The sequence below is a fragment of the Chiloscyllium plagiosum genome, unplaced genomic scaffold, assembly GCF_037043375.1.
Source record: "Chiloscyllium plagiosum isolate Xiang-an unplaced genomic scaffold, Cpla_swu_hap1 HiC_scaffold_19, whole genome shotgun sequence".
NCBI classification, from domain to species: domain Eukaryota; kingdom Metazoa; phylum Chordata; class Chondrichthyes; order Orectolobiformes; family Hemiscylliidae; genus Chiloscyllium; species Chiloscyllium plagiosum.
In genome coordinates, this window is record NW_028270157.1 from 44,859,127 (window position 1) to 44,886,650 (window position 27,524).

A 27,524-nucleotide genomic window follows, 5' to 3' on the forward strand; every position below is an offset into this window, starting at 1 on the left:
CACAGGAAATGTTTTCATATAACCATAAAAACTATATGGCTTTTTCAAACTGACTAAGTTTTAGTAGCACAAGGTTGCTCAATTTGAGTTATTTTCCTGATAGACTGTCTTTTGGCATATTGAGGTTGTCCATGACACTGGTAAGATCTCTTCTGGAGTACTGTGTCCAGTGCTGGGTTATCCTGTTATAGCAAGGATATTATTAACCCGGTGAGACTTTCGAAAAGATTTATCAGGATGTTGCCAAGTATGGAAGGTTTGAGTTATAAAGAAAGGTTGATTAACTTGGGGCTTTTTTCACTGGAGCAAAGGAGTTGAGAGGTTACCTTATAGAAGTTTAAAAAACTTCTAAAGGTAGGGTATACATAGGGTTAAAGGGAGGTGTCTTTTCCCCAGGATGGGGCATTTCAAGACTAGGGGGCATATTTTTACGGTGAGATGAGAGAGATTTAAAAAAAAGACTCAGGGCAAATGTTTTACACACAGGGTGGTTCCTATGTGGAATGAAATTCCTGAGGAAGTAGTAGATCCAGGCACAGTTACAATGTTTAAAAGACACTTAGCTACTTAGATGAATAGGAAAGGTTTGAAGGGATATGGACAAGGAGCAGGCAGGTGGGACTAGTTTAGTTTGGGATTATGTTCTGTGTAGACTGGTTGGACCAAAGGGTCTGTTTCCATGCTGTATGACTTCATTGTACCAGTGAAGGATCATGCTGCATTGTAAACATAAAAAGGTTATAGTTATGGTTATGGACGAGGTTTAATGACACATCATCCCAGAAAAAAGACCAAAGTCATCAACAGGGTGCACTGTTGCTCCAACCAGTAGTTTGAATTAGCCACCTCCAGTTTGATTCTAAGTGCAGTATGAATCTACAGCTACCATCAATTCCAATGCACTTATGTTGGGGTAATCTCTATTGGCTTGGTTCCTGACGGCCATAACCCTAATGGTGATATAGCTCAAGGGTTTTCATACAGCTAATAAAATTATATTTAAAGAAGTCAAATTATTCTTCTCACTGCTGGGGAAACTTCCATGTACCACTGCTACTAAAACTTGTATTCTGCAATGATTGGCAAAAACAGGCAGCAATATAATCAACCTCAGGGATTTTTTTTTCTTTTTTATTCATAGGGTGTGGCCATCACAGGCAAAGTCAGCATTTGTTGTCTACCCCTAATTGGCTTTGAACTAAGTGGCTTGCTTGGCCATTTCAGTGGGCAGTTGAGTCAACTGCACTGCCGTGGGTATGAAGTCACATATAGGCCAGATGAGGTAAGGATGGTAGATTTCCTTCCTAAAAGGACTTTGGTGAACCAGGTTGGCTTTTACAATAATCAATTTCATGCTTATCATTACTGCGACTAACTTTAAATTCCATCAGAAATAAAGGGTAGAATTTGAACCCACGTTTCCAAATCATTAGGCTAGCTCTCTGAATTACTAGCACTGGACAAGGTTCTTGAGAAACACAACATAATATAATATGATATATGATCAAATTACTTTACCAATATACCCCATTATACACTTGAATAGATATTTATGGCTTTGGCCTTGTACAGAGAGCAAGGTGATAAGAGAAGCAGGTGGCTTAATCAGCAAGTCCAGTTTAATGGTGTATAGGCACTTAAAGCTTTGTCTACTGTGTTCTACCCTACAGCATCATCTAACTCAAGTCTCAAACATGCTTCTTGAGTTCCGAAGTCAGGTGATGAGAGATGTTACAATTACTTAAGACAATAACCAAAGGACAAAATATGATATCTAGATACTGGGTCGTTGGAGTGGAGCTCAAACCCAATCCTTGTGACTCTGAAATGGTAATGCTAACCGAAGGTTCACTTTGAAATTAAAGGAATCTGGGTAGTCATAATATTACAGCCCTTATCAAGTTTGAAAATAAGTTTTAAATATTTTCAAGGCTAGGATTAAAATAGCATAGAAAATTATCCTGGTGGGGTCCAAAACAAATAAGGAAAAATGACAAATTGGTATAGCATTCGACTTCTGATGGATGTCCTATTTGATGTTTCAAAGTATTCTCCACGAATACTTGATACATTGTAAATAAAATGGACATGTAATGAGAATAAAAGACATCATTGAACTTTCTGTTGAAATTGTTCTTATAGTGATATAAATAGACTTTGAAATTTTACCTGCTAGAGACATCAGATGGATCTCTTTCTGGTACCCTCTCTTGATCCAATCGCCAGGTACACAGCAGAACTGCATACCCACAGCCTGGCTGTGAGACCATCAGCTCTGGGGTCCCATCAGGCCCTGGATTCACAGTAAGACTATCTACCTATGCAACAGAATGTGAATCAATAAGGTTCAAGTAAAACTATTTGATGTGCAAACATAACTTTCCAATATCGCCATAGCTCCCCACCTGCTCTCTCAGCTTGAAGAGCAAATCACAAAGTAATCTCATCTAGGACTGCCTAATCAGTGAATTACATTAGTTCACAATGGTATTTTAATCTTTTCATAGTCTTGAACTTTTATAACTTTTGCAACCTTCAGTTCACCATGCTCAGAACTCACTCATCTTTCATTCATGCCTTCCTTACTTGCATTTCACTATTGGTGATCATGTTTTCAACTGAAGAGTAACCTACTCAGACCCATTCCCCTACATTTACCCCTGACTAATACCCCTAACCTATACATCCCTGAATATTATGGGCAATTTAACATGGCCAATTCAACTAAGCTGCACATCTTTGGATTGTGGGAGGAAACCACAGCATCTGGAGGAAACCCATGCAGACACAGGGGGAATGCGCAAACCCCACGCAGACAGTCGCCCAAGGCTGGAATCGAACCCAGGTCCCCGGCACCGAGAGGCAGCAGTGCTAACCATTGAGCCACCATGCTGCCCAATGGAGCACTGAAGTTTGATGGGAGACCTGACAGAGACGATGTGGGGCATAGATAGAATGGAAAGAAAAACACTTTTTCATGAATACAGGGGTCGCTAATTAGGGGAATGGATTGAAGGTAAGAGGTAGAAATTTAAGAGCGGAGTTTAAGAAAAGTTGTTTCACCTAGAAGTGGTGGGGATCAGGAACTTACTGCCTGAAACAGAAACTCTCAACATTTAAGCAGTATTGAGATATTCATTGGTGTTGCCATAAACTCCAGGACTACAGCCAAAATCTAGAAAATGGGGTTTGTGTAGTCAGATCTTTGTTGATTGGCACAGGCACAACAGGAATAGTCTCCTCTGTGCTGTAAGCACCTCCAAGTGTACAGTAAAGGATGTACTGCTAAGGCTGTACAAGACTCTGAGCAAACCGCATTTGATTTGGACTCCAAATATAAGGAAGGATATGCTGGCCTTGGAGGATCCCAGAAATGGGAAAGTAATACTCAGTTGTTCAAACCTGCATTGCCATTTGATTAATGGCTGATATATATCCTGTATCCGCTCACTCATCTGATCTCTGTAAACTCTGGAATATTCTTAACCAAAGTAGGTCTTGAAAATTTCAACTGACTAGCCCTACCTCTCCCTCAGCAACCACAGATTTTGGAAAGTCCAACATACATTCCTTGGTAACCCTTCTTCTTTATTCAATGAGACTTACTTTGTTGCTTCACGAGGAAGTTTGAGAGTTCTTTCTGCTCAGCCGGCATGTGAATGAAGGACAAAAGACCAAATGCATTTTGTTGATAAACTGGAAGCAAATCCCCCTTTTTCTTCATTCAGCTATTTCCTTTTGCTAATTGCCAGACATAGTTCTTTGCAAATTATCTGCCATGTTTCCTACATTATAATACTGACTGCAATTTTTAAAAAAGTGTTCCAATGACTGTAAACATTTTGGGCTATGCAAATCTTTATTTTTATAACCTTCCTTAAAAGCTACCTCTTTGGCCAAGCTTTTGCTTCCATCTCTTACCTTTCTTGGCTGAGCAAGTTTTTTTTCCTCCATGAAGCATTTGACAGGTTTCTATAAAATGAGATCAACCACCTTTCAGTTTTACACATGCATACCTGTCCTTCCAGAAGCCACTTTTTTAGTAGGACCAGCTGCCCAGAACCATCAGAAGAATCTTCCCAACGGAATGCCCTCACTACACGGTCAGTGTAACCTACTACCATTTCACACTTTCCATCTCCATCTGCAGGAAGAAATCACGGAAAATAATATTCTAAAATGATTAAAAAATATATACTTTTATTTCTCTAGTCGAGACCAAGGAAGCAGTGGTCTCACTGTGTACTGCTTCGATTAATTTGATTAGGTGACACCTCTCCTAGGACTTAAGCATGGTTGCTCCATCCCATGGCTCCTCCCTAACTATAACCATTGAGATCAGCAACTAAATATATAGAACATAGAACAGTATAGCACAGTACAGGCCCTTCATCCCTCAATATTGTTCCAACCATTTTTCTACTCTAAGATCAAACTAACTTACAGACCCTAGATTTTACTGTCATCCATGTGCTTATCCAAGAGTCGCTTAAATGTCCCTAGTGTATCTGACTCTACTATCACTGCTGGCAGTGCATTCCACACACCCACTACTCTTTGTCAAGAGCTTCCCTCTGACTTCTCCCTTAAACCTTTCTCTAATCACCTTAAAATTATGCTCCCTTGTGATAGCCATTTCTGCCCTGGGGAAAATGTCTCTGGCCTCTATCTGTGTCTGTCATCATCTTGTACACTTCTATCAAGTCACCTTTCATCCTTCTCTCCAATGGGAAAAGCCCTAGCTCCCTCAACCTTTCTTCGTAAGAAATGCCCTCCAGTCTAGGCAGCATCCTCTCAAAAGCTTCTACATTCTTCCTATAATGAGGTGACCGAAACTGAACACAATATTCCAAATGTGTTCTAACCAGGGCTCTGTAGAGCTACAGCATAAACTCGCAGCTCTTATACTCAATCCCCCTGCTAATGAAAGCCAACACACCACATGCCTTCTTAACAACCCTATCAAGTTGGGTAGCAACTTTGAGGGACGTGGACCCCAAGATCCCTCTATCGTTCCACACTGCTAAGAATCCTGCCTTTAAGCCCGTAATCTGCATTCAAATTCGACCTTCCAAAATGAATCTCGTCACACTTTTCCAGGTTGAACTCCATACTGTCAACGTCCCGTTGCAATCTGCAACAGCCCTCCATACTATGCACAACACCAATCTTCATGTCATCAACAAACTTAGTAACCCACCCTTCCACTTGCTCATCCTAGTCATTTATAAAAATCACAAACAATAGAGTCCCTGCAGAACATCACTGGTCACCAAGCTTCAGGCTGAATACTTTACATCAACTACCATCCTCTGTCTTCTATTGGTCAGCCAATTCTGTATTGAGACCGCCAAATTCCCTATAACCCATGCCTCCTAACTTTCTGAATGAGCCTACCATGGGGAACCTTATCAAACGCCTTACTAAAATCCAGGTACACCATATCCACTGCTCTATCTTCAACAATGTGTTTTGTCACATCCTCAAAAAATTCAATAATGCTTGTGAGGCATGAGGGAAGATTGTGAATAAACATCTAAGCAAACAGACAAATTACTGTCATTTTTTAAACATTAAACAATATTTCATTTACTGGCATTGTTTACTACATGTAATATTTTTAACTGAATATTTTGTCCAATCAATAATTTTAAAGTCAGGACTATAAGCATTCAGTGCATCTCAGCCCTGGAATAACACGACTGTATAAATGACACCACAGTGCCCAACAACAATGGAGTTGAATGGATAATTTCTTGTCGATCACATGAGGACTACATGGGATTGATTCTATGCCAACACTTTTGATAGAAGTCACATAACTTTGATGAGAAAAGGAGAAGGCTATTGTTGAGTAGGGTGCATGGGCTGGAATTTAGGATAGAAGATCAGTGCTGTGGAAGGAAGTTAGTGGGGAGGGCTGGTGAGGACAAGTGAGGCCAACTGAAAGATGGTGGGGGCTAGAGAAGAACTGTTCAAGGGTAGAAGAGGCAAAATGTAAATATAGCGACAGAGATAGCTGGATAGGGGAGTGTAGGTTGGCAAAGTCATCTAAAGAATGTTTGATAAATAAAAACCAGTGCAACTACAAAATTAATCAGAAACCTCAATCCCTTTTGCTCTATGGAATGCAAGATTCTTTTGAAAACACATTTTGAAGTCTGACACAATTATTTTAATACTATTTAAGAATACAATTAAAATACATTTCCAGTTTGATATTGTTCCTTTTCATTCAAAGCTGAAGTGGCAACCTTGACCAAATCAACACATTGTTACTCTCCATCCTCACACCCTTGTCTCAGGTCTCCCATCATACTGCATATTCCTTCAACTCACCTATATCACTGATGAGCATTACTTTGGTGTTAGCAGGGATGTGCTGTGTAAAAAATGCTTTCTGTTCATCGCCAAATAGGAAGTCATGGTGACTGGAAGTCTCTGATTTAGTTGCTATCCCACTGAGATCAAAGATATGGAACCAGCCCTCAGCACCAACAGCTACAACAAAATTCTACACAAGTGATAAAGAAAAAGATATTCCTTTTTACAAATATAGTGGTTAATTTTCATAATAATACACTATTAAAAAGTTCCAAAATCATTAATGCTACTATTTTAAAGATTTGTCAATGAGTGAATAAACTGCAAGAACAGAATCACCATATACTAGTTCCCAAAAACAGATCTACAATTTCTTGCATTTAACAATAATTTTCAAGCTTACTTGGGGTAGCTACTACAAACTAAGTCCATGAGGTTTCAAGTCAAATTACTGCACGGAAACCACTGATACATATTTTCTCCAACATATTGAGATTAGGCAGCAATGCAAGTAATGGCAAGTGAGTTTTATTGCACAACTCCCATTACCACTCTCACCTCATATTTCATCCAGACCGTCATTGTGAACTAGACATTTACAGAAAAGATATACAGAAGAGAAACTGGCCAAATAAATCAACCAGGAGAAAGTGAGTACTGCAGATGCTGGAGATTAGAGTTGAGACAATGGTGCTGGAAAGGCACAGCAAGTCAGGCAGCATTCGTGGAGTAGGAGAATCAATGTTTTGGGCATAAGCGCTTCATCAGGAATGAGGCTTGTGGGCCAGGGGACAAAGATAAATGGGAGGGGGAATGGGGTAGAATGTGAGAGACTCACTGAGATCCTTGTAGAGAGAGGAGGAGGAGAACTTCTTCAAGGTAGACATCCTTGGAAGAGACTTTGCAGTAGGATTGAAATCAACTAGGAGAAAGTGAAGACTCTCAGATGCTGGAGATCAAAGTCAAGAGTGTGGTGCTGGAAAAGCACAGCAGGTCAGGCAGCATCCAAAGAGCAGGAGAATCAATGTTTTGGGCTTAAGCTGTTCATCAGGAATGAGGCTTGTGGGCCAGGGGCGGGAAAGATAAATGGTAGGGGGGTGGGGTTTGGTATTTTTGCTCCAATTGAGTCTCCCCCTGTCTTTCCACAACTAAATCTATCTTTAAAACATTCTATATTCCCTTCTTCATACGCTTGCCTGATTTCATCTCAGCTACCTCTACACTATTTGTTTCAACCTCCACCTCTGGCAATAAGGTTCACATTTTTTTGCTATATCTATGGCCCTTCATACTTGGCCAGTCTGCTCCTGGAAACAACCTACCCAGTTCTGTACTTTCATAAATTTTAAGCACCTAAAATTTACTGTCCTTGTGTTCACAGGTTTATTTCATGAAAACTGTGCCTTAACAATAAAATTAATTATGCAAAAACAGTTATATTTACTTTAGTATCCCCTAAGTACCTTTATCTCTTCTCGTTATTTTCTCAGGATGATTAGGATTCAGCTACATGGTAGATACATCTTAATACACCTCAGAAGACGACTTGATACATAAGGGAAAGTTTTGTTTATATTCTCACTTTGAAATATTTTTCAGGTGTGCAGCTCAATCAGCTGGTCAATGTTTTTCAGCAAACAACTTTGGCAGAACAAGAAATGTCCTGCCCTTAAACACAAACAGCAGCCATTTATGCTATCTTGACTGATTTTCCAGCTAATCATCTATAAAACTAAGCTTAACCCAAACAGATTAAGAATATACACAAAATAATATCTTCTAAAGGAAGACAGAAAAATTGTACAGAGCTTCATTTAATTGCAACATAATATTTAACTGAAGTTTTGGCTAATGTTCACCATTGAAAATTGTCGGCCTCGTCAGCGGGTAGATTTAACAACAGGTAGAGTTGGTGGCAAGGTAAATTTAAGTGTCAGTAATATATGATTCTGAGCATGACTATGCTGCTTGCCTCATTGTGACATAGCTCACTTAATTTTGAGACAAGCCCTTAAACATTGGTAAGCAGGACTTTACACAAAATTGGCAGAGCTGGAGTTTCCAGTATCTGTGCTGTTGCTAGATGATCCATCTGGTTCAAGTCTTTTTCTTTTAAAGTTGGATAGCTCTGAGTGGCTTACTAGGCCAAGTAAAGAACAGCAATGGAGCCACATGCAAGCCAGGGCAAGTAAGAATAGCAGATTTTTTTTTTCTAAAGTGATTAGTGAACCAGGCATATTTTTATGATAATTTCATCATCACCATAGGACTTGTTTTCAATTCCTGATTTTTACTAACTTTATCATCTGCCATGGCAAGATACAATCCCATGTTGTCAGAGCATTAGCCTCTGGATTATTAGTCCAATGACATTACCACAGTGCCACTTCCTCCCCCTGATGATGGCAGAGGTCGCATCAGCAGTCAGACTCAGTATGTGAAAAAAGACAGCTCAGGGCTGGACTCTCAACTGCAATAAACCAATGAGAGCTACTAACAAACAATACATAAACTCGTCAAATTACCTACATTGTTGGACACCATGCCAGTACACAAGGATAACAAGGGCAAGTTAAAGCAGAGGTGAATAGTCAGTTTGGACATCAAATAAAACTCAACATCAGGTTTCTCCTGTGCAGGGAATAGCTGATGCAGGGAGTTCCAATTTAATGAATGTGTTATTCAGGTACTTATATAGCAAAACCACCATTAAGTGAAGCGTTGTTGTCTACGAGCACAAAAGGGTAAAGTGTTCATCGAATTACAAATCTGACCATCTGCTGCATCAAAATCCATTCCAAGCAGGAAAAAGTAACCATACCTCAAGCATTTCTTACACTATAATTTAAAATCATTGCTCGATCTGAGAAAACACTGCAACTGTCTGTAAATTTTGTTCCAAATCAGTATTTAAATTATACCAAACTTAATTACACTACATTCCAGAACGACAGTGTCTTGACAGTACTTGAGACATAAACACACAAAGAAGATAGAGGAGTCCTTAACCTAAAGTAAGATAATATCTAAAGCTATTATATCTTTGATTAGTACTAAATATTGTTACACTTGGTGATGCATCATAAATCGTGCTAGCTTGGAGTCTAAACGTGAAGACAGTTCTTGACTTGCCTTCTCGTAAACCAGTGGATCTTGAAACTAAACTCAGTGGTATTAGACCACGTGATAAAATACCTTTCATTGAAAACAGCGACTTTTCTAGCAAAGAAATTTACAAACTAATTATAATTGTGTTTCCTAAAATCTTAAAACTAGCTGAATAACTTAATGTTGTGTTGCCGTAACGTCTTAGGTGCAACTGCAATTGTGCAGATGGATCACAGCAGTCATTTTTGTGATAGAAACATAAACTTAATATTCTTAACCAAAGGAATATCATACACATTAATTATCAAGTAGTGGATATATTATAAGCAAATCTCAAAGTTACATGGCTGTTAAATAACAAAATTAATTGAGTGGTTAGATATTGAGCAAAGGATTTATTTTGGGTTTGTTGCAATAATGACCAAAAACCAAACTTAGATAATAAAATACCAAACAGTTACATATACATTATAAGTTGTAGCTTTTGAATACACTTAGCTTCTTTACATTTTGATATTTATACTAATCTTGATTTTTATTTCCTATGATCACAGGTGTGGCACCTTGAAGTGATGACTATGATTCAAGTGTGATACACCTCAGAATGCAGTATATGCAAGACTTGTATCTATAGACTCGTCGATTATTTTTCCTGCAAAAGTCACCTTGGCTCGGAACAAACATTCAATTGAAAAGTCAACTTGAAATGTTAACTCCTTTTCCCTCTCAACAGATGTCTGATTTGTTGCATGTTTCCATTAGTTCCTGCTTTTATTTCAGAAGTTCACAATTTACTCCTTGTTGTCTAGAGAAAGCATTCTCCAGCTATCTTCATCTCTAAAATCAAACTGTAGGTCTGAAAATTGTATCTTTCACAGAAATACTATTGACAATCAATTTAGAACAACAATGCAATGAAATCATACCTTCCCTTTATTGCAGATGTCTCCTACACCAACACATGTTACCTTTAAACAGAAAAAAAAGCTAAGCAGATCAAGTCACACTTTTATCCAGCAATATTAATTTGGCACTACACATTAAATTAGCATGCTCAAATTATTTCTCCATTATAAGCAATAGTAAATCCAGCGAAGTGATGAAGTCATTCACAATATTATCAAGCAGCACTTGACCAGCAACAACCTGTTCACTGACATTCAGTTTGGGTTCCACCAGGGCCACTCAGCTTTTGACCTTATTATAGCCCTGTTGCAAACATTAAAAAATGAGCTAAAACAGAGATGATAGTAACTTGAAATTATTTAGCATTTGACAAATATGGCAGCAAGGAGCCCTAGCAAAACTGGAATTAATGGGAATCAAGGAAAAACCTACTGCAGGTTAGAGTCATATCTAAAAGTAATAATCTCAAATCAAGCATCTCAGTCTCAGAACATCATTACAGACACTAATCAGTTTGTATCTTGACACTACTGCTTCCCCAATAATATTGCCATTGGGCTAGTAATCCAAAATTCTAGCCTCTGGGGATGTGGGTTCAAATTCCACATGGCAGGTGGTGGAAGTTGAATTCAGTAAAGGTCCGGAATTAAACTCTTACCTAATCACATTACAATTCAGGAATTCAATAGGGCAGTCATCATCCATCAAAATTGGATTATTTGGGTAAAAATAACATATGAGAAAAAAAAAACCCAGGAGATTGACAGTAGGTAGCAATGCTCATTTAACAAGCTGGTGTAGGCACCATGGGCCAACTGGCTGCCTTCTGCAACATACAACGTCTATTAGGGATTGAAACACCTCCAAAGGTCAGTCCATTCTAGATTCTTATGTTTCAATTGAGGAGCGAGGAAAAAGACATGAAAAAAACTTGCATTTATCTAGACTTATAATTTCTTTAGGATATACCAGCGTGCCTCACATCTAATGAGTTACATCATAGTATTGTCTTATGGTTCTGCAAGTGTTATGTAAGTGTTCTGCATATATTTGAACACAAAGATCTCACAAACTGCAAATTAAAATGAATTACCTCCTTTTAATGGCAGGAATGTTGATCAGGGCACAAGGAACATTCCCTGTCATCAAAATTTCAAATTTAATCCTCGGATGTTTTACATCCATAAGCAAACAGAGCTTTAGCTGAAGGAATGGGCCTACAACAAGGAAAACAGACTGGCATTTTTGTGTTGGAAAATGGAGAGTTAGAATTAAGAATATAAACATCAAAACCAGAAAAGGAATAAAAATCATAAGACTCAAGGTTAATAGCTCCATGTTTTCAAAATAAAGAAGAAATGAAGTTCACTCATTCTGATCCAGCAAATGGCTGTTTCTGATCTTCCTAACCTTTGGTTTCTCTCTGCAAATATTTCAATTTATGTGGAATCTATCATGGAAAAGGTCAGTGAAGGTACTCTGGAAAATGACTGCCCTGTGCTTTATTCTCCCCAAAAGAGCAGAACTGAGATTTGATCCTGACAATTTGCAATTTATAGATAATAATCAATCACTGTATAAAGAAAAAAGTAATGAAAATAATTGGTACAGATATATTTCTTATTTTAGACTTCTAAATTTCTATTCTTTTTAATACTTAAATGAGTAGAAAGGGTAGAAAAGATTAAAATGAATCAGACTGTTTTAATAGCAAAAAAGAAAATCCAATAGCAAGGGCTTAATACATACCATTCCTATACAAGATCGGGTAAGCCATGGCTTGCAGTCATCACCCTTATACACATACAGTTTCCCATTGGTATCCCCAACCACAAGCTCATTTAACTGCAACAAAATCAGAAGGAAAATTAAAGTAATCATTGAATGATTCATTGCCATTAGCTTCCTTCTAACAACATTTTTGCTTTAGGTTAAACTTTGTTTTCAAAGCACTTTACGGCAAAGACCAAAACGCTGACAGTCTCAATTAGAACTGAATTTATATTGCTTTTTTGATAGCGTGTTTTTAAAAATTTTAAAGTTATGCTTCTTGATCAATTGTGGCTCTCAATTTGAAAAGTCTCCATAAAATACATTTCCATACATCCCATTTGTCACAGCTACAGTTCCTGTTAACAGAAAGAACCTCAGTTCATAAATAATGCAATTCTTGTAAAGAGAAGAGGTCCCACCCTGTGACAGTTCCTTTAATTGGGTTCACCAGTGGCACAGACCATCCAATAGGTCCCATAGATCCATCCAGCCTATTAACTGGTATATTTCCTGCAGGTAGAGGTTTGCCTGACCTACCCCTGCTTAATAAAGTGATCTGAGCCTCTCAATTTCACAGCCATGGGTCTGGTCCATCAATGGCATTGTTCCTATCAATACTGTTTAGAAAGCTCTAACTGATCAGTGGTACAGTTCATGTCAAAACAGAGAATACTGGGGAGGCATTTTTATATTTTACCAAACACAAGTTGTCCTGGTATTTTGAAAATTGATGGGATTGCTGCAGGTCACAAATACAATTCCTGTGAAATGTGCACTCACTGAATTTTCTCTGTTATACCCATCACTCCTGGAGAAGCAGTCACTAGAAAAGGTGTCAGCCAGTCACTAAAATAATCCCGGTGAATAGGGATTCAGGCTTGTCACTATCATATTTCCTTTAAAGCAGAATCCCATTCTATGACGAGTACAATCTGATCAACAAAGCCCACGTCGATCATAGCGGCGCTCCAATAATAGAAGGCGCTAGCCAGAACTGCAACAGCTTCTGTAAATATCTGGATCTGTCCTATCACGGGCACAATTCTCATAAAACCACTGCTGCAATTCCTATTAATAGAGAAGCTCCCAGCTGGTCATTGATATAATAGAGGGAGTTTCAGCCTGTCGCTGGTATATTTCCTGTTAAGTAGGAGTCGGGTGTTGTTGTGCTTTAAGTGTCACCTGTTCCAGGTGTCAGTAACAATATCACCGAAGAGATTAGCAATAGTGTTTTGTAGTGTTAACGGTTCGCCAATGCAACAATCGCCATGACCATTGTCTGTCTGGAAAACGTAGAGGCAGGGATGTACCAAAACACCTACCCCGTCGTTGTCGGTGTCTCCCAAGCAGATGGCCTGTGTGAACAGGTTTCCACTGAAGTCCAGTGCCACTCTCTCCACATAACTGACCGACCGCATCCCACGGCTCAGGCTCAGGCCCAGGCCCAGGCTCGAGCGCGATGGATTCTGGCCATCTCCATGGTTACAGCGAGATTGCACGACAATGGCCAGGCTTTGTTTTTACAGCACTCCATCCGGCGGTGCGGTTTACGGCAGGGGTGACAACAAAGTGGCGGTGGAGCTGAGATTCTAAACGTGAAGAATCGAAGTGACAGGTACGAGAGTGAACATGGTTACATTTGTACGTATAATAATTGTAGATGATACAGCGTTGATTAACTTGACTGATCGGACAATGTAGAAGTAGAATAAATATTGCTGCTACCATTGTGGCTGTTTTTGGGGGACGAGGCTTACTTGAAGCTCAGGAGAAAAGTAAATGATATGCATTGCCGCATTAAAGGATTCTACATTCTTTTAATATTTCTTCAATCATTGAGATTTTCTGTTTTATTCTTAAAATTTAAGGTTGGTTTTTCCTTGGATTTAATTCTTCCTTTGTCTAATCTCTTCCTACCCACGTCTGCGACTATTCAGACAATCCTACACGACGGTTTCCAGCTGTCTCTTTTTGTCGCCTTGAATGTTTAGTTACTTTACACCTCCAGTCTCAACCCAAAACCAGGATCTGCGAGCCCTCTGCTTCATTGGATGAGTCCTCCACTAGATTTTTAAGGGAATGCTCCACTGCTAGAGGTGATATCTTTTGGATGAAATATTTAAATCCAGACTATTTCTGCTGTTGTTCTTAGATGGGTATAAAAGATCCCATTGTACTATATGGAAGAGGAGCAGGGGCATTAAACCTGGTGTTCTGGTCAATATTTATCCCTTAATCAACATTAGTTTAAAAAGCAAACCATTTACACTGTATCAGTTTGTTAAATTGTTGCTTGTGAAAGCTTGTTGCACGTAAATTGACTGCTACATTCAGCATTGTTAAAAATCACACAACACCGGGTTATACTCCAACAGGTTTATTTGGAAGTACTAGCTTTCGGAACGCTGCATGAAGGAGCAGTGGTCCAAAAGCTCGTGCTTCCAAATAAACTTGTTGGACTATAACCTGGTGTTGTGTGATTTTTAACTTTGTCCACCCCAATCCAACACTGGCACCTCCACATCATATTTTCTATATTATAAGATTGATACAACCAATTAATGTCTTGTGACGTGTAAAGGGTTTTGGGGCATGCTGAGGTCAGGAGAGGCTTGTATGAATGTAAATCTTCCTTTCTCATTGAAATGACTGTTTTGACTCCACTCACTTTCATCCAATGAAAGGCTCACTGTTGGATCGTGCAGGACTCATGTATATACCATAATCAAGGTTTTGTGATACCTACTTTGTGATAAAAGTCCTTTTTTAAAAAAAAGTCCTCTCCCCAACCTTTTCGCCCCACACATTGATGACTGTATCAATACCACTCAGAACTAAAAAATCTCATTAACTTTACTTCTGATTTCCACCCTTTCCTCATCTTTCTCTGGTTCATCTTGGATTCTTCCCTTCTCTTGTCAAGTTCTTCATCTCCATTCCTGGACAGTCAACCAATTTCTTATAAGGGAATGAAAACATGAAGCAGAAGGAAATATTCAGCCCTTCAAGCCTGCTCCACCATTCAACATGATCAGATCAGCCATGATCTTGATGTCAAATCTACATTCCCACCTGCCCTAAAAACCTTGATTATTAAGAATCTATGTATCTATCTCTACCTTAAAAATAATCAAGGACCCGATTTTAATCTCCTTTTTATGATGAGAAAGTTCCAAAGACTTACGACCCTCAGAAACAAATTAATTTAATCTGTTTTAAATGAGCAATGCCTGATTTTTAAATCATGACTCACAGTTTTAGATTCATAGAGTCAAAGAGATGTACAGCGTGGAAACAGACCCTTCGGTCCAACCCGTCCATGCCGACCAGATATCCCCACCCAATCTAGTCCCACCTGCCAGCACCCAGCCCATAACCCTCCAAACCCTTCCTATTCATATACCCATCCAAATGCCTCTCAAATATTGCAATTGTACCAGCCTCCACCACTTCATATGGCAGCTCATTCCATACCTGTACCACCCTCTGTGTGAAAACGTTGCCCCTTAGGTTTCTTTTATATCTTTCCCCTCTCACCCTAAACCTATTCCCTTTAGTTCTGGACTCCCCGACCCCAGGGAAAAGACTTTGCCTATTTACCCTATCCATGCCCCTCATAATTCTGTAAACCTCTATAAGATCACCCCTCAGCCTCCAATGGTCCAGAGAAAACTGCCCCAGCCTGTTCAGCCTCTCCTAATAGCTCAAATCCTCGAACCCTGGCAACATACTTGTAAATCTTTTCTGAACCCTTTCAAGTTTCACAACATCTCCCCAATAGGACGGAGACCAGAATTGCACGCAATATTCCAACAGCAGCCTAACCAATGTCTTGTACAGCCGCAACATGACCTCCCAGCTCCTGTGCTCAATACTCTGACCAATAAATGAAAGCATACCAAACGCCTTCTTCACTATCCTATCTACCTGCGACTCCACTTTCAAGGAGCTATGAACCTGCAATCCGAGGTCTCTTTGTTCAGCAACACTCCCTAGGACCTTGCCATTAAGTGTATAAGTCCTGCTAAGATTTGCTTTCCCAAAATGCAGCACCTCACATTTATCTGAATTAAACTCCATCTGCCACGTCTCAGCCCGTTGGCACATCTGGTCAAGATCCTGTTGTAATCTGAGTTAACCCTCTTCGTTGTCCACTACACCTCCAATTTTGGTGTCATCTGCAAACTTACTAACTGTACCTCTTATGCTCGCATCCAAATCATTTCTGTAAATGACAAAAAGTAGAGGGCCCAGCACCGAACCTTGTGGCACTCCACTGCTCACAGGCCTCCAGTCTGAAAAACATCCTTCCACCATCACCCTCTGTCTTCGACCTTTGAGCCAGTTCTGCATCTGAATGGCTAGCTCTCCCTGTATTCCATGAGATTTAACCTTGCTAAACAGTCTCCCATGGGGAACCTTGTCGAGCGCCTTACTGAAGTCCATATAGATCACATCTACCGCTCTGCCCTCATCAATCCTCTTTGTTATTTCTTCAAAAAATTCAATCAAGTTTGTGAGACATGATTTCCCACGCACAAAGCCATGTTGACTATCCCTAATCAGTCCTTGCCTTTCCAAATACATGTACATCCTGTCCCTCAGGATTCCCTCCAACAAATTGCCCTCCACCGAGGTCAGGCTCACTGGTCTATCATTCCCTGGCTTTACTTACCGCCCTTCTTAAATAGTGGCACCACGTTTGCCAACCTCCAGTCTTCCAGCACCTCACCTGTGACTATTGATGATATAAATATCTTAGCAAGAGCCCCAGCAATCACTTCTCCAGCTTCCCACAGAGTTCTTGGGTACATATGATCAGGTCCTAGAGATTTATCCACCTTTACCCGTTTCAAGACATCCAGCACTTCCTCCTCTGTAATCTGGACATTTTGCAAGATGTCACCAGCTATTTCCCTACAGTCTATATCTTCCATATCCTTTTCCACAGTAAATACTGATGCAAAATACTCATTTAGTATCTCCCCCATTTTCTGCTGCTCCACACAAAGGCTGCCTTGCTGGTTTTTGAGGGGCCCTATTCTCTCCCTAGTTACCCATTTGTCCTTAATGTATTTGTAAAAACCCTTTGGATTCTTCTTAATTCTATTTGCCAAAGCTATCTCATGTCCCCTTTTTGCCCTCCTGATTTCCTTCTTAAGTATACTCCTACTTCTTTTATACTCTTAAGGATTCATTCAATCTATCCTGTCTATACCTGACACATGCTTCCTTCTTTTTCTTAACCAAACCCTCAATTTCTTTAGTCATCCAGCATTCCGTCCACCTACCAGCCTCACCTTTCACCCTGACAGGAATATACTTTCTCTGGATTCTTGTTATCTCTTTTCTGAAGGCTTCCCATTTTCCAGCCATCCCTTTACGTGCGAACATCTGCCTCCAATCAGCTTTCGAAAGTTCTTGCCTAATATCATCAAAATTGGCCTTTCTCCAATTTAGAACTCAAACTTTTAGATCTGGTCTATCCTTTTCCATCACTATTTTAAATCTAATAGAATTATGATCGCTGGCCCCAAAGTGCTCCCCCACTGACAACTCAGTCACCTGCCCTGCCTTATTTCCCAAGAGTAGGTCAAGTTTTGCAACTTCTCTAGTAGGTACATCCACATACTGAATCAGAAAATTATCTTGTACACACTTAATAAATTCCTCTCCATCCAAACCTTTAACACTATAGCAGTGCCAGTCGATGTTTGGAAAGTTAAAATCCTCTACCATAACTACCCTATTATTTTATAAATCACACAACACCAGGTTATAGTCCAACAGATTTAATTGGAAGCACACTAGCTTTCGGAGCGACGCTCCTTCATCAATTCTTACAGATAGCTGAGATCTCCTTACAAGTTTGTTTCTCAATTTCCCTCGGACTATGAGGGGGTCTGTAATACAATCCCAATAAGGTGATCATCCCGATCTTATTTTTCAGTTCCACTCAAATAACTTCCCTGGATGTATTTCCGGGAATATCCTCCCTCAGCACAGCTGTAATACTATCCCTTATCAAAAATGCCACTCCCCCTCCTCACTTGCCTCCCTTTCTATCCTTCCTTTAGCATTTGTATCTTGGAACATTAAGCTGCCAGTCCTGCCCATCCCCGAGCCAAGTTTCTGTAATTACTATGATATCCCAGTCCCATGTTCCTAACCATGCTGAGTTCATCTGCCTTCCCTGTTAGGCCCCTTGCATTGATATAAATGCAGATTAATTTATTAGTCCTACCTTGTCCCTGCCTGCCCTGAATGTTTGAGTCGCTTCTATTCTCAGCTGTACCAGTCTCAGATTGATCTCTTTCCTCACTATCTCCCTGGTCCCACCCACCCCCCAACCTTACTAGTTTAAATCATCCCAAGCAGTTCTAGCAAATTTCCCTGCCAGTATATTAGTCCCCTTCCAATTTAGGTGCAATCCGTCCTTCTTGTACAGGTCACTTCTACCCCAAAAGAGATTCCAATGATTCAAAAATGTGAATCCTTCTCTCATACACCAGCTCCTCAGCCATGCATTCATCTGCTCTATCCTCCTGTTCCTGCCCTCACTAGCTCGTAGCACCGAGAGTAATCCAGATATTACTACTCTCGCGGACCTCCTTTGTAAATGTCTGCCTAACTCCCTGTAATCTCCCTTCAGAATCTCAACCTTTTCCCTTCCTATGTTGTTGGTTCCAATGTAGACAATGACCTCCTGCTGGCCCCTCTCCCCCGTGAGAACATTCTGCACCCTCTCCTTGATCCTGGCACCAGGGAAGCAACACACCATTCTGCTTTTTCGCTGCTGGCCACACAAACGTCTGTCTGTACCTCTGACTATAGAATCCCCTAACACGATTGATCTCTTGGAAGCCGACATACCCCTTGTTGCATTAGAACTAGTCTCAATACCAGGAACTTGGCAGTTTGTGATACATTCCCCTGAGAATCCATCACCCTCTACATTTTCCAAAACAGCATACCTGTTTTAAATGGGCATATCCACAAAATACCCCTACCCTAGGTGCCTACCTTTCTTCCCTTTCCTGGAGTTAACCCATCCATGTGACTGTATCTGAGACTTTCCCCCCTTCCTATAATTGCTATCCTTCACATACTGTTGCTGTTGCAAATTCCTCATTGCTTCTAACTGTCTGACCAACCAATCAATTCAATCTGATAAGATTTGCAGCCAGCAGCATTTATGGCAGATATATCCCTTAAACTCTCTTTAAACTCCCACATCAGACGAGAAGTACACATCACTGCAAAGGCCATTTTTGCTCCTTCACAATCTACAGGCCCAGAAAATAACACCGTCTTATTCCTCTCCAAAACACTGCCCCAGGTTAAATTAATAGATATGGCTTATATTTTAAGTTTAATCAAAAGACATATCTCCAAAAATATATAATCAAGAAAGAACCCACTCTACTCACTACTACAGCCTTTCTATTGGACACACTTAAAACAGCGATTAACTTATCTGATTCTTAATAAGCATTTTATCCACATCTACACTGTCATGACCCCTCAGGGCTTAATTGTTTCAATCAAGCTGTCTCTTATTCTTCTAATCTCCAGCAGATATGCACCTCGCTTATCCAACATTTCCTCGCAAGACAACACTCCCACTCCAGGTAAACCTTCTTTAAATTGTTTCCAACGTATTTATATCCTTCCTTAAATAAGAATGCATAGTGCTCCATTTGTAGCCTCACCAAGCCTCTGCATAACTGAAATGTAACCTTCCTACTTTTGTATTCAGTTTCCCTCATGATAAATGAAAACACACTTAATTTTACTAAAAGTTTGCTGTATCTATATATTAACATTTTGTGATACATGCTCTCGGACAACCAGATCCCTTTGCATCTCAGAGCTCTGAAATTCTTCACTATTTTGATAAGTTTTTTTATCCTTACTGCAGAAATTGACAATTTTGCATTTTACCACATTGTGCTTCATTTGCCATATCTTTGCCCACTCACAATCTATCTTTTATAGCACTTGTACATCCTTTTCAAAAACTTTCGTATTTCTGTCATCAGCAAACTTTTCAACTATGCTGCTGTGCCTTCATTCAAGTTACTTACATAACGTGAAAACAGTTGAGATTCCAGCACTGATTCCTGTGGCACACCACTCATTACATCTTATCAACCTGAAAATGATCCATTTATGCTTACTCTCCGCTTTCTATTAGCCAGCCAATCATCTATGGCAGTACAGCATGAACTTTTATTTTCCACATTAATCTTTTTTGCAAGTTATCAAGTGCCTTCTGGAAATACACCTCTTCAGTCATAGATATAGGTTCGCTCACTGAGCTGGAAGGTTCATTTTCAGACGTTTCGTCACCATACTAGATAACCATCTTCAGTGAGCCTCCAGACGAAGCACTGTTGATGATTCCTGCTCTCTATTTATAGGTTTGGGTTGGTGATGTCATTTGCTGTGGTGATGTCAGTTCCCGTTCTTTTTCTCAGGGGGTGGTAAATGGGGTCCAAGTCAAGGTGTTTGTTGATAGAATTCCAGTTAGAATGCCATGCTTCTACGAATTCGTATGCATGCCTCTGTTTGGCTTGTCCCAGTCGAAGTGGTGTCCTTCCTTATCTGTATGTAAGAATGCTAGTGAGAGAGTCATGTTGTTTTGTGGCTAGTTGATGTTCATGTATCCTGGTGGCTAGTTTTCTGCTTGTTTGTCCAATGTAGTGTTTGTTACAGTTCTTGCACGGTATTTTGTAAATGACGTTAGTTTTGCTTGTTGTCTGGATGGATCTTTCAAGTTCATTAGCTGCTGTTTTAGTGTGTTGGTAAGTTTGTGGGCTGTCATGATGCCAAGGGTTCTGAGTAGTCTAGCAGTCATTTCCAAGAAGTCTTTGATGTAGGAGAGAGTGGCTTGGGTTTTTGGATGCGTTTTGTTTGCTTGTTTGGGTTTATTACATAAAATACACTAAAGAGGAGGAAAACAAGAAACACCCATTTCTAAATGTCACAGTAGAGCGAACAGCCAATGGGGAACTTCAAACCAGCTTCTACAGGAAAACAACACATACGGACCAAATGTTGAACTACAGAAGCAATCAGCCCAACACCCACAAACGAAGCTACATCAGAACATTATTTCAACGAGCCAACACACACTGCAGCACAGAGGAACTATGCAGAGCAGAGCAAAATCACCTATACAGTTTATTCAAAAAGAATGAGTACCCAGTGAACACAGTCCGCTGATCTCTCAGCAACAAACCCAAACAAGCAGACAAAATACGTCCAGAAACCCTAGCCACTCTCCCCTACATCAAAGAAATGACTGCCAGACTACTCAGACCCCTTGGCATCATGGTAGCTCACAAATCCCCAATTCACTAAAACAGCAGCTAATGAACCTGAAAGACCCTATACAGACAACAAGCAAAACTATTGTCACTTACAAAATACCTTGCAAGAACTGTAACAAACACTACATTGGACAAACAGGCAGAAAACTAGCCACCAGGAATCATGAACATCAACTAGCCACAAAAGGACATGACCCTCTCTCACTAGTATCCTTACATACAGATAAAGAAGGACACCACTTTGATTGGGACAATACATCCATCCTAGGACAAGCCAAACAGAGACATGCAGGAGAATTCCTAGAAGCATGGCTCATCTCTATGACTCTATTCCAACAGAACTCCATCAATAAACACATTGACTGGACCCTATTTACCACCCTCTGAAAAAAATAACAGGAAATGATATCACCAACCTAAACATAGAAAGCAGGAATCATCAGCAATGCTTTGTCCGGAGGCTCACTGAAGATGTTACCTAGTATGGTGACAAAAAATCTGAAAATGAGCCTTCCAGTCAGTGAGCAAACCTACATTCAGAACCTCAACCTGAGCTACAAATCTTCAGACATGCTATGACACACCCCTGGCCTAGAATTAGGGATGCCAAAACTACACCACAAGAGCCCTGACACTTTGGAATATATTCTGTATGTTTTTAAATAGCCCCTTAAATGCCTGCTACTATATCTCTATTGACTTGTGTTTTAACTTAATCTGCCAGTTCTCTGCAACCAGCTCTGCTTTTTTTCCCTTAATTAATTTTATTTTAAAATAGTCTCAGCTCCTTATTGTTGCACCATACCAGGTCTAGTACAGCCTGTCCTCCGGTCAGCTCCAGGACATTCTATTCGAAAGAAACTATCCCAGAAATATTATATGAACTGCCCATCTCATCTCATTTTGCAGATCTGACCTTCATGTGTTAAAATATCTGAATAGCATAAACTCATTCAGTTGCTAAAGCTTCTTTTCTGCATTTTGAGTTTTTACTTCCCACTCCATTCAGATTAATTTTTGCCCATTGCTAAATAGGTAGATTAAAATATCCAATGACTAATACTGTACCTTTCTGACATTCTCTAATAATTTCTTCCTGTATGTTTCACCCTACTATGTAGTTGCTCTTAGGAGGTTGATACAGTACTCTCATAAGTGACTTGTTGCTTTTATTATTCCTCCATCCAAATCGTTTCAAGGTCAACTTAGGTTATCCCTTGCTATTGCACTAATACAATAATTAGCTGACAGAGCCATCCCTCCAACTTCTTCTAGATTTCTGACCTCCTTAAATATCCTTTACCAGACAAGATTCAGTTCCAGTTCATGTAATCCTTCAGCCGTTTCTCTGTAATGGCTGCCAGATCATACCTATTTATTTATTCTGTCAGTTCATCTGATTTGTTATGGATGCTCTGTGCATTCAGTTATAGTACTTTTAGCTTTATAATTTCTTTATAACTTCTAGTTTAATCTGTTGGTTCACTCTAAGAATGGGACGGAGAGTAGAAATCTGTCAAGGATTATTTATCATTTCCCAAATTAATAGATTTCTCTTTGGCCTTGACTCTACTTGTTGCCACATAATCCTAAATTTGATGCCTTCCTCCACTGTTTATTCTAAAGTCCTCTTGAAATAACTGCACACAGGCTGGTATCCCACCACCAAATCACCCTTTATTTATTTGTGCACAATAGACTGGCCATTGCCAGCCAGCTCGGAGTCAGTCACCTCAACTCAGGAGATTCTAATCTCCTCACATTTTGTTTTTTTTAGAGTCAGTCTCCTAAACTGAGGAGATTCTAAATCTCCTGTTTATTTTTATATATAGAAGCCTGGTTTATCTCCTAGTTATATTGGTCAGCCAGGACTTTCCTGATTTGGTCCGTTAATAAACCAATAACAGCCTCAGTCAATGAGATCACCTGGTTCCAATTTCTACACTTTTTTTACTTGGTAGTTATGCAATTGGCAAGAGCATCAGCCCTAGCCTGTTTCAGGTTGAGACCATCCTGTTCAGATCTATATCTGGTACAGATCCCACTTTCTCCAATACTGATGCCAGGACCTCACAAACCAGAATTTCTCCCATACCAATCTTTGAGCCATGCATTCATTTACCTAAGGAGAAAGTGAGGGCTGCAGATCAGAGCTGAAAATGTGTTGCTGGAAAAGCGCAGCAGGTCAGGCAGCATCCAAGGAACAGGAGAATCGACGTTTCAAGCAAAAGCCCTTCTTCGGGAATGAGGAAAGTGTGTCCAGCAGGCTAAAATAAAAGGTAGGGAGGAGGGACTTGGGGGAGGGGCGTTGGAAATGCGGTGGAGGGGCGGTGGAGGGAGGTCAAGGTGAGGGTGATAGGCCGGAGTGGGGTGGGGGCGGAGAGGTAAGGAAGATTGCAGGTTAGGAAGGCGGTGCTGAGTTTGAGGGATTTGACTGAGACAAGGTGGGGGGAGGGGAAATGAGGAAACTGGAGAAATCTGAGTTCATCCCTGAGTTCATCCTGGTTGGAGGGTTCCCAGGCAGAAGATGAGGCGCTCTTCCTCAACCATCGTGTTGCCATGGTCTGGCGATGGAGGAGTCCAAGGACCTGCATGTCCTTGGTGGAGTGGGAGGGGGGAGTTAAAGTGTTGGGCTACGGGGTGGTTGGGTTGGTTGGTCCGGGTGTCCCAGAGGTGTTCTCTGAAACGTTCCGCAAGTCGGCGGCCTGTCTCCCCAATATAGAGGAGGCCACATCGGGTGCAGCGGATGCAATAGATGATGTGTATGGAGGTGCAGGTGAATTTGTGGCGGATATGGAAGTGTCCCTTGGGGCCTTGGAGGGACGTAAGGGGGGAGGTGTGGGCGCAAGTTTTGCATTTCTTGCGGTTGCAGGGGAAAGTGCCGGGAGTGGAATTGGGTTGGTGGGGGGTGTGGACCTGACGAGGGAGTCACGGAGGGAATGGTCTTTTCGGAACGCTGATAGGGGAGGGGAGGGAAATATATCCCTGGTGGTTGGGTGGGGTCTGTTTGGAGGTGGCGGAAATGATGGCGGATGATATGTTGTACATGGAGGTTGGTGCGGTGGTAGGTGAGGACCAGTGGGGTTCTGTCCTGGTGGCGGTTGGAGGGGCGGGGCTCAAGGGCGGAGGAGCGGGAAGTGGAAGAGGTGCGGTGGAGGGCATCGTCGACTACGTCTGGCGGGAAATTGCGGCCCTTTATTGGTCAGAGTATTGAGTACACGAGTTGGGAGGTCATGTCGTAGCTGTACATGACTTTGGTTCGGCCACTGTTGGCATATTATGTGCAATTCTGGTCTCCTTCCTATTGGGGAGATGTTGTGAAACTTGAAAGGGTTCAGAAAAGATTTACAAGGATGTTGTCAGAGTTGGAGGATCTGAGCTACAAGGAGAGGCTGAACAGGCTGGGGCTGTTTTCCCTGGAGCGTCGGAGGCTGAGGGGTGACCTTTTTAGAGGTTTACAAAATTATGAGGGGCATGGACAGGATAAATAAACTAGGTCTTTTCCCTGGGGTCGGGGAGTCCAGAACTAGAGGGCATAGGTTTAGGGCGAGAGGGGAAAGATATAAAAGAGACCTAAGGGGCAAGTTTTTCATGCAGAGGGTGGTACATGTATGGAATGAGCTGCCAGAGGTTGTGTTGGAGGCTGGTACAATTGCAACATTGAAGAGGCATTTGGATGGGTATATGAATAGGAAGGGTTTGGAGGGATATGGGCTGGGTGCTGGCAGGTAGGACTAGATTGGGTTGGGATATCTGGTCGGCATGGACGGGTTGGACCGAAGGGTCTGTTTCCATGCTGTACATCTCCATGACTCTATGTAACCCCTACATTTTCCAAAACAGCATACCTGTTTGAAATGTGTATATCCACAAAAGACTCCTGCACTATCTGTCTACCTCTCTTACCCTTCCTGGAGTTAACCCATCTATGTGACTGTATCTGAGACTTTTATGATTGATGCAACTGCAATACGCCAACTTCTGTGAACAAACATGATTTATTTAAGCAAGTACAAGCTTTTGGAGGATCACTTCGCAATGCTTGTGGAGAATGTCAAGCGAGGCTGTCTGAACAAGGGAACCGTTCTCCCTTTATACAGGGTTTAACATCGCAGTAAGTCATTCACGCAAGACATAACCCCTGCCATTCCGTCATAGTCACCCAAAAACAATGTGAAGTGATTTGATTATTTCCAGAAACAGTGCGTGATTAGGTTATTCCTTAAACAGCAGCATTTACAGAGTCTGATTAAATTGTCACATCCTGCCTGCAAGACAGAAAACATCCAGGACATCCAATTTCTTGCATGTCAGCAGAACAAATTAACCCTTTAAAATCTCACTACCACAGGGGTTCTTTTGTCTTCATGCTTCAGTTCTTTGTATTCAAAATCACCAAAAGATGTAACAGAACATCTGAATTGAAACATTTACTTTGCAACGAAGAGGAGTGAATTTGCTGCAGGAAATCCAGAGATCCAAGTGATGTTTTGGGGGGCCCTGGGTTTGAATCCTGCTATGGCAGATAGTTGAATTTGAATTCAATAAAAATCTGGAAATAAAAGTCTAATGATAACTGTGAAACTGTTGCTGATTGTCAGAAAAACCTATCTGGTTCATAATGTCCTTTCGGGAAGGAAGTCTGCCATCCTTACATGTCTGGCCGATGTGTGACTTCAGACCCACAGCAATGTCAAGCCGTAGAGCATGGAAACAGACACTTTGGTCCATGCTGACCATAATCCCAAACTAACCTAGTTCCGCCTGCATGTGCTTCGCCCATTTCCCTCCAAACATTTCTTATGTACTTATCCAAATGTTTTTTAAATGTTAACTGTATCTGTGTCTACTACATCCTCTGGTAGTTCATTCAAACCACTTCTTTTAAAAAAAAAGTTGCCTCTCATTGTATTTTTTAAATCTTTCTCCTCTCACTTTAAAGATATGCTCCCTAGTCTTGAAATCCTCCACCCTGGTGAAAAGATACCTGCCATTCACCTTGTCTATACCTCTCATGATTTTATAAACTTCTCGAAGTCACTCCTCAACCTTCTATGCTCCAGAGGAAAAAAATTCCAGCCTCTCCTTATAACTCAAACCCTGCATTCCTGGCAACATTCTGACAAATCCTTTCTGGACCCTCTCAATAATATCCTTCTGTGTGACTAGAACTAGATGCAGTACTTCAGAAGAGGCCTCACCAACAACCTCAACATTATATCCTAACTCCCATACTCAAAAGGTCTGAACAGTAGAGGCAAATATGCTAAACGCCACTTTAACCACATTGTCTACAAAAAGAGTCAGACACGACAGCAATAGATCCTTCAGTCCAACAAGCCTATGCCAAATATAATCCCAAACTAAAGTAGTCCCACCTGCCTGCTCCTATGATTCAAACTTCAAAGAATGATGTACCTGAACCCCTAGATCTGTCTTCTATAACACTACCTAAAGTCCTCCTTTTAATTATACAAGTCCTACTCTTGTTTGTATCACCAAAATGCAATACCTCACACTTATCTAAATTAATGTCACTTCTTAGCCTACTGACCCAATTAATCAAGATCTTAAATGACCTTCATTGTCCAATATATCACCAATTTTGGTGTAATCTACAAACTTACTAACCATGTCTTCTATATTCTCATCTTAATCATTTATATAAATGACAAAAAAAAGTGGACCCAGCCTGAATCCCTGTGGAACACCACTCGTAACAGGTCTCCAGTCTGAAAAACAACCCTCCACCACCACTCACTTTCTCTTGCCATTAAGCCAATTTTGTATCCAGTTATAGCTCACCCTGAATCCCATGCAATCTAACTTTATCAATTAGTGTACCATGCAAAACCTTGTTAAAGGCTTTACTAAAGTCCAATTAAACAACGTCTGCCACTTTGCCATCATCAATCTTCTTGGTTACTTCCTCAAAAAAACTAAATCAAGCTTGTGAGACACGATTTCCCTCACACAAAACCATGCCTATCCCTAATCATTCCTTGCTTCTCCAAATGCATATAAATCCTACCTTTCAGAATCACCTCCAACAGCTTATCTATTACCGCCATCAGACAC

General features: G+C 40.7%; 2 protein-coding genes across 3 annotated transcripts in view; one reads left to right on the forward strand and one right to left on the reverse strand.

Moving 5' to 3' along the window:
* The window catches only part of itfg2 (integrin alpha FG-GAP repeat containing 2), an 83,378-nt gene extending 69,789 nt beyond the window's left edge, over nt 1-13,589 (reverse strand). The window contains exons 1-6 of the mRNA XM_087997281.1: nt 13,434-13,589; nt 12,088-12,183; nt 10,359-10,400; nt 6,340-6,514; nt 4,017-4,144; nt 2,170-2,318 (exon numbers count right to left, since the gene is read on the reverse strand). Of these exons, the coding sequence (XP_087853407.1) occupies nt 2,170-2,318; nt 4,017-4,144; nt 6,340-6,514; nt 10,359-10,400; nt 12,088-12,183; nt 13,434-13,529 (686 nt within the window). The 5' untranslated portion in view covers nt 13,530-13,589. The remainder of the gene's footprint in view (nt 1-2,169; nt 2,319-4,016; nt 4,145-6,339; nt 6,515-10,358; nt 10,401-12,087; nt 12,184-13,433) is intronic.
* An 86-nt stretch (nt 13,590-13,675) lies between these two features.
* The window catches only part of LOC122559612 (peptidyl-prolyl cis-trans isomerase FKBP4-like), a 54,113-nt gene continuing 40,264 nt past the window's right edge, over nt 13,676-27,524 (forward strand). Inside the window, exon 1 of one of the 2 annotated variants that reach the window (XM_043709396.2) lies at nt 13,676-13,726. The gene's annotated coding sequence lies outside the window, so the exon portion shown is untranslated. Of the gene's footprint in view, nt 13,727-19,686; nt 19,743-27,524 lie in introns of those variants that run through there. The other variant, XM_043709398.2, reaches the window with a different exon arrangement.